The sequence below is a fragment of the Tachypleus tridentatus genome, chromosome 10 (genome assembly GCF_004210375.1).
Source record: "Tachypleus tridentatus isolate NWPU-2018 chromosome 10, ASM421037v1, whole genome shotgun sequence".
Taxonomy (NCBI): domain Eukaryota; kingdom Metazoa; phylum Arthropoda; class Merostomata; order Xiphosura; family Limulidae; genus Tachypleus; species Tachypleus tridentatus.
Window position 1 is genome coordinate 6,218,221 of NC_134834.1, and position 14,678 is coordinate 6,232,898.

General features: G+C 32.7%; 1 protein-coding gene across 1 annotated transcript in view; it reads left to right on the forward strand.

Annotated features, from left to right (window-relative positions):
- LOC143228687 (uncharacterized) overlaps positions 1-14,678 on the forward strand; it is a 67,628-nt gene that overhangs the window by 45,678 nt on the left and 7,272 nt on the right. Inside the window, exon 4 of the mRNA XM_076459948.1 lies at positions 8,543-8,728. Within this exon, the coding sequence (XP_076316063.1) occupies positions 8,543-8,715 (173 nt within the window). The 3' untranslated portion in view covers positions 8,716-8,728. The remainder of the gene's footprint in view (positions 1-8,542; positions 8,729-14,678) is intronic.

A 14,678-nucleotide genomic window follows, 5' to 3' on the forward strand; every position in this document is an offset into this window, starting at 1 on the left:
AACACTAGAAAAAATACTGAAATAGTGATGACAACACTGTAACAATAGAACCAGTTCAGATGTTTAAAACACTAGAGAAATTGTGATGACAATACTGTAACAAGAGAACTAGTCCAGTAGTTCAAAACACTAGAGAAAACAGTGATGACAACACTCTAACAAGAGAACCAGTTCAGGAGTTCAAAACACTAGAGAAAATACTGAAATAGTGATGACAACACTCTAACAAGAGAACCAGTTCAGGAGTTCAAAACACTATAGAAAATACTGAAATAGTGATGACAACACTGTAACAATAGAACCAGTTCAGATGTTTAAAACACTAAAGAAAATTGTGATGACAATACTGTAACAAGTGAACCAGTTCAGGAGTTCAAAACATCAGAGAAAACAGTGATAATAACACTGTAACAAGAGAACCAGTTTAGGAGTTCAAAACACTAGAAAAATACTGAAATAGTGATGACAACACTGTAACAATAGAACCAGTTCAGATGTTTAAAACACTAAAGAAAATTGTGATGACAATACTGTAACAAGAGAACCAGTTGAGGAGTTCAAAACATCAGAGAAAACAGTGATAATAACACTGTAACAAGAGAACCAGTTTAGGAGTTCAAAACACTAGAGAAAATAGTGATGACAACACTGTAACAAGAGAACCAGTTCAGGAGCTCAAAACACAAGAGAAAATAGTGATGGCAACACTGTAACAAGAGAACCAGTTCAGGAGTTCAAAACACTAGAAAAAATACTGAAATAGTGATGACAACACCGTAACAGTAGAACCAGTTCAGATGTTTAAAACACTAGAGAAAATAGTGATGATAACATGATGAACCATGTATACTAACGTATTAACGTTATGAACCATGTATACTAACGTATTAACGTGATGAACTATGCGTACTACCGTAATAACGTGATGAACTATGCGTACTACCGTAATAACGTGATGAAGTATGCGTACTACTGTAATGACATGATGAACTATGCGTACTACTGTAACAACATGATGAACTATGCGTACTACTGTAATGACATGATGAACTATGCGTACTACTGTAACGACATGATGAACTATGCGTACTACTGTAATAACGTGATGAACTATGCGTACTACTGTAACAACATGATGAACTATGCGTACTACTGTAATAACGTGATGAACTATGCGTACTACTGTAATAACGTGATGAACTATGCGTACTACTGTAACAACATGATGAACTATGCGTACTACTGTAATATCGTGATGAACTATGCGTACTGCAGTAATAACATGATGAACTATGCGTACTACTGTAATAACGTGATGAACTATGCGTACTACTGTAACAACATGATGAACTATGTATAAAATCCTTAGATGTAACAGTTAACACACTTGAACAACCTGTCCTAAAAATCAGTAAAACCTATATAACCTTTTTCATAACATTCATGTGGTGAGTTAAGTTCCAATGGGGGAGTCCCCATCACGTGTATAAAGCACCAAACTGGAGACGTCAGCAAATTAGTAACCGTAATGTGTGCTAGAAACTAGTTGTGGAAAAGTAATTATAAACTGACTTCGTAACGTGTCCTAAGTACAAGATATTGAAGAATATTAATCTGAATTTCCTGTTTGTTTTCCAGTTAAATTATCTTAATAAACATCATTGTTACTGCACATATAAAACACTTGCTACTAAACGTGTTATGGAAAGCGAACTTTCCTTTTGTTTTCGAACCTTAAACCTCGTATTTCTCTTTGAAAAAATAACATTTTTTTCATCTTATTATTATTTATAATAGCCACACTGTTGAACAATAGGATTATTGGTTGATTTGGAAACGACGAAAAAAAATATAATGAAACCGTAGTTTCTTGAGTGTGAAACGTTTTTCTAGAGAAATCAAACAACATTCTCGCTTTATATGTATAACTTCCGGGTTAAGCTTAATCTGTACTTAGACACCGGAATTAGGATAGGTTAAAGGAATGCGTTCACCTTTCTGATGAGATGCAAGTCCCATAAAGTCCTAACCGAACAAGACTCGTCTTACTAGAGGGATACAACAATCTCTTCAATAAATCGTGCTGCAGCAGCTAAACCAATCAACTACCACATAACTGAAACACGTGACCAATTGAAAAAGATTTGAGCCACAGTGTCAGTTTCCCTGGTGAACTTAAGTAATATTTTTCATTCAATGCCAGAAGCAACAAGGATTTCTGTTTGTTTTGTCTCGGCTCTCGAGCAAGGCCTTTCATCTTTGCCTCCAGGCGATGTAAAATGTAAGATTTTTAATGTTATCTGGTCACGCTTCTAAATGTCTGTCTTTAGTCCAATGTGGAGGTTTCTTCTGTTACTGAGGAATTTTCAAAATAGGTTGACTACCATAAGTATATACAAGAACAGTATATACACTGAAACACTATACAGTGAGGAAAGTAACCGAAACAAGAACAGTATATATACTGAAACACTATACGGTGAGGAACAGAAAGTAACCGATACAAGAACAGTATATACACTGAAACACTATACAGTGAGGAAAGTAACCGAAACAAGAACAGTATATACACTGAAACACTATACAGTGAGGAAAGTAACCGATACAAGAACAGTATATACACTGAAACACTATACAGTGAGGAACAGAAAGTAACCGAAACAAGAACAGTATATACACTGAAACACTATACAGTGAGGAAAGTAACCGATACAAGAACAGTATATACACTGAAACACTATACAGTGAGGAAAGTAACCGAAACAAGAACAGTATATACACTGAAACACTATACAGTGAGGAAAGTAACCGAAACAAGAACAGTATATACACTGAAACACTATACAGTGAGGAAAGTAACCAGAAACAAGAACAGTATATACACTGAAACACTATACAGTGAGGAATGTAACCGAAACAAGAACAGTATATACACTGAAACACTATACAGTGAGGAACAGAAAGTAACCGAAACAAGAACAGTATATACACTGAAACACTATACAGTGAGGAAAGTAACCGATACAAGAACAGTATATACACTGAAACACTATACAGTGAGGGAAAGTAACCGAAACAAGAACAGTATATACACTGAAACACTATACAGTGAGGAAAGTAACCGATACAAGAACAGTATATACACTGAAACACTATACAGTGAGGAAAGTAACCGATACAAGAACAGTATATACACTGAAACACTATACAGTGAGGAAAGTAACCGAAACAAGAACAGTATATACACTGAAACACTATACAGTGAGGAAAGTAACCGATACAAGAACAGTATATACACTGAAACACTATACAGTGAGGAAAGTAACCGAAACAAGAACAGTATATACACTGAAACACTATACAGTGAGGAAAGTAACCGAAACAAGAACAGTATATACACTGAAACACTATACAGTGAGGAAAGTAACCGAAACAAGAACAGTATATACACTGAAACACTATACAGTGAGGAAAGTAACCGAAACAAGAACAGTATATACACTGAAACACTATACAGTGAGGAAAGTAACCGAAACAAGAACAGTATATACACTGAAACGCTATACAGTGAGGAAAGTAACCGAAACAAGAACAGTATATACACTGAAACACTATACAGTGAGGAAAGTAACCGATACAAGAACAGTATATACACTGAAACACTATACAGTGAGGAAAGTAACCAGATACAAGAACAGTATATACACTGAAACACTGATACAGTGAGGAAAGTAACCGATACAAGAACAGTATATACACTGAAACACTATACAGTGAGGAAAGTAACCGATACAAGAACAGTATATACACTGAAACACTATACAGTGAGGAAAGTAACCGAAACAAGAACAGTATATACACTGAAACACTATATAGTGAGGAAAGTAACCAAAACAAGAACAGTATATACACTGAAACACTAAACAGTGAGGAAAGTAACCGAAACAAGAACAGTATATACACTGAAACACTATACAGTGAGGAAAGTAACCGAAACAAGAACAGTATATACACTGAAACACTATACAGTGAGGAAAGTAACCGAAACAAGAACAGTATATACACTGAAACACTATACAGTGAGGAAAGTAACCGATACAAGAACAGTATATACACTGAAACACTATACAGTGAGGAAAGTAACCGAAACAAGAACAGTATATACACTGAAACACTATACAGTGAGGGCTGAAAACACTTTACATACGAAGAGTGAACCTGACGATGACCGAAGAAGGTCGAAACGTTGTTCGCTCTTCTAAAGTGTTTTCACCCAAACAAGAACAGTGTTTACACTAAACACTCAACAAGTGGGTTTCTCGTCATCACTGAGTATATACACTGAAACACTATACAGTGAGGAAAGTAACCGAAACACGAACAGTATATACACTGAAACACTATACAGTGAGGAAAGTAACCGAAACAAGAACAGTATATACACTGAAACACTATACAGTGAGGAACAGAAAGTAACCAAAACAAGAACAGTATATACACTGAAACACTATACAGTGAGGAAAGTAACCGAAACAAGAACAGTATATACACTGAAACACTATACAGTGAGGAACAGAAAGTAACCGAAACAAGAACAGTATATACACTGAAACACTATACAGTGAGGAACAGAAAGTAACCAAAACAAGAACAGTATATAAACTGATTTGAACCTTGTGAGAAGAATGTCCGGTTTAAATAATAATTACTTAAACATGTAGGAGATCTTGGTGAATATGTGATTTATTAAACATGAAGTAGACCATAATGAGAAACATGAACGATGATCTGGTGCCATGTTAAGTTTTAATCTGCCATATATGTCATACTAAAAGTTTTTCTTACAAACATTATCTTAACACAGTTCTTTTCTATAGAAACAATGTGTTGAGGGTTATTCAATCAGCAGGTTTGTCAGCCGAAATTCGGAATACAGGTGTTTATTGTGCAAACAATGCACATTAAAATAGTGGACAATGCACGTTAAAATAGTGGAGAGTTTTCGTTGTCAGACACAATCTGTATTGTGTTTCTGTTAGATTTCAACTCGACACCGAGACATTACTTCTTTAAAGCTTAATGTCCGGTTAAAGTTCTACATCAGTTATAGTAATAATCACTAATACAGAAACGTTTTAAGCATATCCTGCCGGTTTACTGCTGAAGTATGAATCCGATGATTCACGGTTTTCGTTCGCTCCGCACTTTGTGGGCGAACAATAAGAGTGTCATCATTATTCGACCAGACAACAGTAGGTCACGAACTGAAGTGATTATTCGACCAGACAACAGTAGGTCAGGAACGTAAGTGATTATTAGTTTAAAACTAGTTCTTTGTGAAGGTCCGGCATGGCCAAGCGTGTTAAGGCGTGCGACTCGTAATCCGAGGGTCGCGGGTTCGCATCCCCGTCGCGCCAAACATGCTCGCCCTCTCAGCTGTGGGGGCGTTATAATGTGACGATCAATCGCACTATTCGTTGGTAAAAGAGTAGCCCAAGAGTTGGCGGTGGGTGGTGATGACTAGCTGCCTTCCCTCTAGTCTTACACTACTAAATTAGGGACGGCTAGCACAGATAGCCCTCGAGTAGCTTTGTGCGAAATTCGAAAAACAAACATCCTTTGTCAAGCTACGTGCGAAAACTAAAACATATTTTACATAAAGTTTTAAACATATACACAGTAGTGAATAATACTTGTTAAATCAAATTTTCCGGATAAGCCTAGAATTAACCATTTATAATAGACAACAACCTCTTGAACTGGTGTAAAAGCTCTTCTTGTGAGAAACATTACTAAACAGTACATCTTTACGAAATGCATCACGTGGAATATAAAAATTCGTTTTTTTTTCCAAAAGATGATTTTGACTCGCAACTGTTATTGAACCCAGTTTCTCGGTTGTTTTTTGTTTGTTTGTTTTTTTACAAGACACACGTCTAATCCAGATTTTTGATATAGTTTAAAAGTTCCTTTCGTAAGGAATGCATTTGCTTACATAACGATAGTTTTTAAGAATGAGTCGGTAACCCTGCATTAGGTGAACAAACACGTCGTGCGCTCAGTGCATGTCACGAGTAGTTCATCTGTGCCCAAGACCAGTCACAGGTGAATAGGTCATCACGTGCCACTGATATCATGAAGACGTTCATACCCTGCCACAATGTCACTAAATTCTTTGTACAGAAATGGCATTTGTTAAAATTACTTGGTTTGAAGTAATGTGTAAGGATTGTTTGAGTTGAGCCCTATATAAACATTGTTTAGTGGAGAAAACCAAAATATGTTACTTGTAGTACCAAACGTAACTCTGAGGTATTCAGGGCCAATGATCTTTTGAATTCTATTTAAATTTGTATGTGAAGTTGGGCCACTGTTTTTCTTTTAACTTCATTTCTGTTTACACTTGATAATATTTGTATTGTTACTTATTTATTGATTGTGTGGTGCAGATAGCCTAGTTGCTTTTTGCCATAACACATTAAACAACTTATGTGTTTATAAACATACTGATGGTTTGACCCCAACTCTGTTTATAAACACATTGATAGCTTGACCATGATTCCAAAGTGTTTATAAATAAACTGATCGTTTAACATAAGCCATAAGTTCTTCATGAATACTTACTGAACGGACATACTAAGTAATACTTATTGAACGTTTAATTTAGATTTTAGAACTTAGAAAGATACGTGACTTTTGTACCTAATATCTTGTAAATTCTCAGTTCTTTTCGACTAGTAACAAAGACATGTATACAGCTTTGAGAGCACGAACTTGTTTTTTTCATTCTCATTAATGTTTCATCGATGTTTATTAACATAAGAATGGAAGACGATGTTTGTACAATATGTTCGTGCAATGTTCAGTCTTTATTTACTCATCTCCTGCGTGTTTTAGCCAACGCTACCTGTGGGTGGAGATAACCTACATATTCACCATTAAAGAATAGACGGAGCACGAGATGTTGACCTTTCACAAGTCCAGTACCGGTCTCGTTTCTCACGGGTTCAGTTCGTTGACATCATCTACCTCTAATTAGAGCACCACCCTCCCCCATCTAACCCTAACGTTTATATTGTCGTTGTTCGGTAGTCACGACTTAAGCGGGTCATCCAGTCGTGGGAAGAGAAGAAAGTGTAGAGGTGACATGACCACGTTAAATGTTCTGCTTCCACTGCAGTAGGTTAAGATTCGTGCTCCTTGTGGTAACATGCAAGGACGCAACATTCAAATACTGTGGACTTTCGTGATGTTAATAACCATCATTAACTCGTCATCGTAAGGTAAATAGTGGTTCAAGTAAAGTGACTTTGCCAGTGTTCTGAGTCCAGTAAGATTTGTTTCTGTCAAACATTTGTACAGTTTGTTGAACTTCATTGACAACGTCACCACTTGTTGTTTGGGATTCATGGTGAACCTTCGCTTTGTTGTTTCTCAACTATAAAATAAATTATTATGGGTCTTAATATGGATTTTCTAGTCGTGCGTATGTGAGTGTATAACTGAAATGTAATTTGTAGAATCTAAATCTATATATATTCTGAAGTCCCGAATTATAAAGGCGGAGTTTTTCTTATAGTTTCGACTTCTCAACTTGGTGTTACAACAGCGACATATTTCCCAGATAATAAGATTCTTTAGTACACTAACCCTAATATCATCGACTTGTTTCCATATATCTCATTACCTGGTGGTCCACACTCACTAAATGCATGACAACCGAACCTTTTCTATGTAAACTAAATAGAAGACCGAAGCAATAACTTATAATTAGGAACGTAATGAAGGGAAGGACTTCAACTGTTTCTTTGTAACTAGCGATCTCACAACAAACATAAATAGTTTATAAAAGGTGGATGAAACACTAATAATATTCACGTGGTTAATATTTTTGTGAAAATTTGGGTGAACATCATCGCATGCAAGAGTTGAGGTAGAAAAACTACATTCAGCCCTCATACCACATATGGATATTAAGGTTAATAAAATGATATATTGTACCTCAATCATAAGTACCTTCCAGGGGTAGACTTGTGTTGGCTAAGTAAGTACGTCACGTGGTCACCTTGCACCTGCTATACATTGCAATGAAGTTTATTTTCTCGGTTTCTTGGGCTGGTTATGGTGATCTTTATCTTACAGTGACACTAGTAAGCCGTTGGGAAAGGTGAGAATGCAATGTAGCTTGTGTGACATACACTTCAAGTAGGCGACGTCTCCAACTCTTCGCAAAACGGAAATGCCTCGTGTGTAGTCTGGGACGAGAGTATGTCACGATTCTATTTAGATTAGTTACCTCAGAATACATTGTTATCATAAACAAACTACTGAAATATCTAATTTTATTTTGTGTATTTGTAGCTTCTGTGGTTAAAGGTGTTTCATTGTATTCCATAAACTTAAAACAATGGATAAAAATTAAAGTTCTTTATTGTTTTCATTTTTCTACTAACACAAAATGCAGATATCTATGAATAAATTAACGTATTTTATTTAAGCTTGTGTATTTACTGACTGTAAAATAGAACTACCTGTTTTACAGGTGAGAAGCCCTACACCTGCACCTGGGAAGGTTGCACGTGGAAGTTTGCGAGGTCAGACGAGTTAACCCGTCACTACCGCAAACATACGGGTCAAAAACCATTTAAGTGCCAGCTATGTCAAAGGTCATTTTCACGCTCAGATCACCTTTCTCTTCACATGAAGAGGCATTAGGCACGCAATAAAGGTGAGTATAACACTTGTTACTTGGTGAAAAGACATGTATGGGAAATTTAATCTCTCCAATAAAAAAAATACACAAGGTTGTAATATTACAATATACTGTTAACATAACACTAATTAAACTTGTATAAATGTGACTTCAATTACAACTTGTTTCACTATAAAACTTCGATAAAATTAATTATCTTCCAAACTCCTTATTCCTTGGATTCCCAATTATCTCTCCTTATATAATATTTCATTGTACAACTTCAAAACCTAACACCAAGATGAACCGTTTAATATTTCATTGTACAACTTCATCACTAAACACAAAGATCAACTGTTCAAAATTTCATTGTACAACATCATAACCAAACACCAAGATGAACTGTTTAATATTTCATTGTACAACTTCATCACTAAACACAAAGATCAACTGTTCAAAATTTCATTGTACAACATCATAACCAAACACCAAGATGAACTGTTTAATATTTCATTGTACAACTTCCAAAACCTAACACCAAGATGAACCGTTTAATATTTCATTGTACAACTTCATCACTAAACACAAAGATCAACTGTTCAATATTTCATTGTACAACATCATAACCAAACACCAAGATGAACTGTTTAATATTTCATTGTACAACTTCCAAAACCTAACACCAAGATGAACCGTTTAATATTTAATTGTACAACTTCATCACTAAACACCAAGATGAACTGTTTAATATTTCATAATACAACTTCATCAATAAACACCAAGATGAACTGTTTAATATTTCATTGTAGAACTTCATAACCAAACACCAAGATGAACTGTTTAATATTTCATTGTACAACTTCATCACTAAACACCAAAATGAACTGTTTAATATTTCATTGTACACCCTCATAACCAAACACCAAGAAGAACTGTTTAATATTTCATTGTACAACTTCATTACTAAACACCAAGATGAACTGTTTAATATTTCATTGTACAACGTCATTACTAAACACCAAGATGAACTGTTTAATATTTCATTGTACAACTTCATCACTAAACACCAAGATGAACTGTTTAATATTTCATAATACAACTTCATCAATAAACACCAAGATGAACTGTTTGATATTTCATTCTAGAACTTCATAACCAAACACCAAGATGAACTGTTTAATATTTCATTGTACAACTTCATTACTAAACACCAAAATGAACTGTTTAATATTTCATTGTACAACTTCATCACTAAACACCAAGAAGAACTGTTTAATATTTCATTGTACAACTTCATTACTAAACACCAAGATGAACTGTTTAATATTTCATTGTACACCCTCATAACCAAACACCAAAAAGAACTGTTTAATATTTCATTGTACAACTTCATAACCAAACACCAAGATGAACTGTTTAATATTTCATTGTACAACGTCATTACTAAACACCAAGATGAACTATTTAATATTTCAATGTACAACTTCATAACCAAACACCAAGATAAACTGTTTAATATTTCATTGTACAACTTCATCACTAAACACCAAGATGAACTGTTTAATATTTCATTGTACAACGTCATTACTAAACACCAAGATGAACTGTTTAATATTTCATTGTACAACTTCATCACTAAACACCAAGATGAACTGTTTAATATTTCATTGTACAACTTCATAACCAAACACCAAGATGAACTGTTTAATATTTCATTGTACAATTTCATCACTAAACACCAAGATGAACTGTTTAATATTTCATTGTACAACTTCATAACCAAACACCAAGATGAACTGTTTAATATTTCATTTTACAACTTCATCACCAAACACCAATATGAACTGTTTAATATTTCATTGTACAACTTCATCACTAAACACCAAGATGAACTGTTTAATATTTCATTGTACAACGTCATTACTAAACACCAAGATGAACTATTTAATATTTCATTGTACAACTTCATCACCAAGCACCAAGATGAACTGTTTAATATTTCATTGTACAACTTCATAACCAAACACCAAGATGAACTATTTAATATTTCAATGTACAACTTCATAACCAAACACCAAGATAAACTGTTTAATATTTCATTGTACAACTTCATCACTAAACACCAAGATGAACTGTTTAATATTTCATTGTACAACGTCATCACCAAACACCAAGATGAACTGTTTAATATTTCATTATACAAACTCATCACTAAACACCAAGATGAACTGTTTAATATTTCTTTGTACAACGTCATTACTAAACACCAAGATGAACTGTTTAATATTTCATTGTACAACTTCATCACCAAGCACCAAGATGAACTGTTTAATATTTCGTTGTACAACTTCATCACTAAACACCAAGATGAACTGTTTAATATTTCATTGTACAACTTCCAAAACCTAACACCAAGATGAACCGTTTAATATTTAATTGTACAACTTCATCACTAAACACCAAGATGAACTGTTTAATATTTCATAATACAACTTCATCAATAAACACCAAGATGAACTGTTTAATATTTCATTGTAGAACTTCATAACCAAACACCAAGATGAACTGTTTAATATTTCATTGTACAACTTCATCACTAAACACCAAAATGAACTGTTTAATATTTCATTGTACACCCTCATAACCAAACACCAAGAAGAACTGTTTAATATTTCATTGTACAACTTCATTACTAAACACCAAGATGAACTGTTTAATATTTCATTGTACAACGTCATTACTAAACACCAAGATGAACCGTTTAATATTTCATTGTACAACTTCATCACTAAACACCAAGATGAACTGTTTAATATTTCATAATACAACTTCATCAATAAACACCAAGATGAACTGTTTGATATTTCATTGTAGAACTTCATAACCAAACACCAAGATGAACTGTTTAATATTTCATTGTACAACTTCATTACTAAACACCAAAATGAACTGTTTAATATTTCATTGTACAACTTCATCACTAAACACCAAGAAGAACTGTTTAATATTTCATTGTACAACTTCATTACTAAACACCAAGATGAACTGTTTAATATTTCATTGTACACCCTCATAACCAAACACCAAAAAGAACTGTTTAATATTTCATTGTACAACTTCATAACCAAACACCAAGATAAACTGTTTAATATTTCATTGTACAACTTCATCACTAAACACCAAGATGAACTGTTTAATATTTCATTGTACAACGTCATCACCAAACACCAAGATGAACTGTTTAATATTTCATTATACAAACTCATCACTAAACACCAAGATGAACTGTTTAATATTTCATTGTACAACGTCATTACTAAACACCAAGATGAACTGTTTAATATTTCATTGTACAACTTCATCACCAAGCACCAAGATGAACTGTTTAATATTTCATTGTACAACTTCATCACTAAACACCAAGATGAACTGTTTAATATTTCATTGTACAACTTCATCACTAAACACCAAGAAGAACTGTTTAATATTTCATTGTACAACTTCAAAACTAAACACCAAGATTTAATGAAGCAATAAGGTCAATCATCGTTTAATTTTTCATAGTACAACTTAAAAACCAAAAATACCAATATTTTATGAAGCAATAAGGTCAATAATTGTTTAATATTTCATTGTACAACTTTATAACCAAAAATACCAAGATTTAATGAAGCAATAAGGTCAATTATTGTTTAATATTTTATAGTACAACTTTATAACCAAAATATACCAAGATTTAATGAAGCAATAAGGTTGTTCGCTCTTCTATGCAAAATATTTTCTCAACCCAAATGAGCCGTTTTTGCATATATAAGGTCAGTCATTGTTCAATATTTCATTGTACAACTTAAAAGCCAAACAACACCAAGATTTAATGAAGCAATAACGTCAATCATTGTTTAATATTTATAGTACAACTTCGTCACTAAATACCAAGATTTAATGAAGCAATAACTTCAATCATTGTTTAATATTTACAGTACAACTTCGTTACTAAATAGCAAGATTTAATGAAGCAATAACGTCAATCATTGTTTAATATTTCATTGTACAACTTTATAACCAAAAAACACCAATATTTAATGAAGCAATAAGTTCAGTCATTGTTTAATATTTCATTGTACACCTTCATCACTAAACACCAAGATTTAATGAAGCAATAACGTGAATCATTGTTTAATATTTTATTGTACAACTTTATAACCTAAAAGCACCAATATTTAATGAAGCAATAAGTTCAATCATTGTTTAATATTAAATTGTACAACTTGATAACCAAAAACACCAATATTTTATGAAGCAATAAGGTGAATTATTGTTTAACATTTCATAGTACAACTTTATAACCACAAAACGCCAAGATTTAATGAAGCAATAAGGTCAATAACTGTTTACTATTTCATTGTACAACTTAAAAACCAAAAAATACCAAGATTTAATGAAGCAATAAGGTCAATCATTGTTTAATATTTCATAGTACACCTTCATCACTAAATACCAAGATTTAATGAAGCAATAAGGTCAGTCATTTTTCAATATTTCATTGTACAAGTTAACAACCAAAAAACACCAAGATTTAATGAAGCAATGAGGTCAATCACTGTTTAATATTTCATAGTACAATTTAAAAACCAAAAATACCAAGATTTAATGAAGCAATAAGGTCAATCATTGTTTAATATTTCATTGTACAACTTCAAAATTAAACACCAATATTTAATGAAGCAATAAGGTCAATCATTGTTTAATATTTCATTGTACAAATTTATAACCAAAAAACACCTAGATTTAATGAAGCAATAAAGTCAATCATTCTTTAATATTTCATAGTACAACTTTATAACCAAAAAACACCAAGATTTAATGAAGCAATAAGGTCAATCATTTTTTAGTATTTCATTGTACAACTTTATAACCAAAAAAACACCAAGATTTAATGAAGCAATAAGGTCAATCATTGTTTAATATTTCATTGTACAACTTAAAAACCAAAAAACACCAAAATTTAATGAAGAAATAAGGTCAATCATTGTTTTATATTTCGTGGTACAACTTTATAACCAAAAACACCAAGATTTAATGTAGCAATAAGGTCAATCATTGTTTAATACTTCATAGTACACCATCACTAAACAGCAAGATTTAATGAAGCAATAAGATCAATCATTGTTTAATATTTCATTGTACAACTTTATAACCAAAAATGCCAAGATTTAATGAAGCAATAAGGTCAATTATTGTTTAATATTTCATAGTACAACTTCAAAACTAAACACCAATATTTAATGAAGCAATAAAGTCAATCATTCTTTATTATTTCATAGTACAACTTTATAACCAAAAAACACCAAGACTTAATGAAGCAATAAGGTCAATCATCGTTTAATATTTCATAGTACAACTTTATAACAAAAAAATACCAAGATCAAATAAAGCAATAAGGTCAATCATTGTTTAGTATTTCATTGTACAACTTTATAACCAAAATCACCAATATTTAATGAAGCAATAAGGTCAATCACTGTTTCATATTTCACCGTACACCTTCATCACTAAAAACCAAGGTTTAATGAAGCAATAATGTCAATCACTGCTTACTATTTCATTGTACAACTTAAAAACCAAAAAATACCAAGATTTAATGAAGCAATAAGGTCAATCATTGTTTAATATTTCATAGTACACCTTCATCACTAAATACCAAGATTTAATGAAGCAATAAGGTCAGTCATTTTTCAATATTTCATTGTACAACTTAAAAACCAAAAAACATCAAGATTTAATAAAGCAATAAGGTCAATCACTGTTTAATATTTCATAGTACAAATTAAAAACCAAAAATAACAAGATTTAATGAAGCAATAAGGTGAATCATTGTTTAATATTTCATTGTACACCTTCATCACTAAACACCAAGATTTAATGAAGCAATAAGGTCAGTCGTTGTTCAATATTTCATTGTACAACTTAAAAACCAAAAAACACC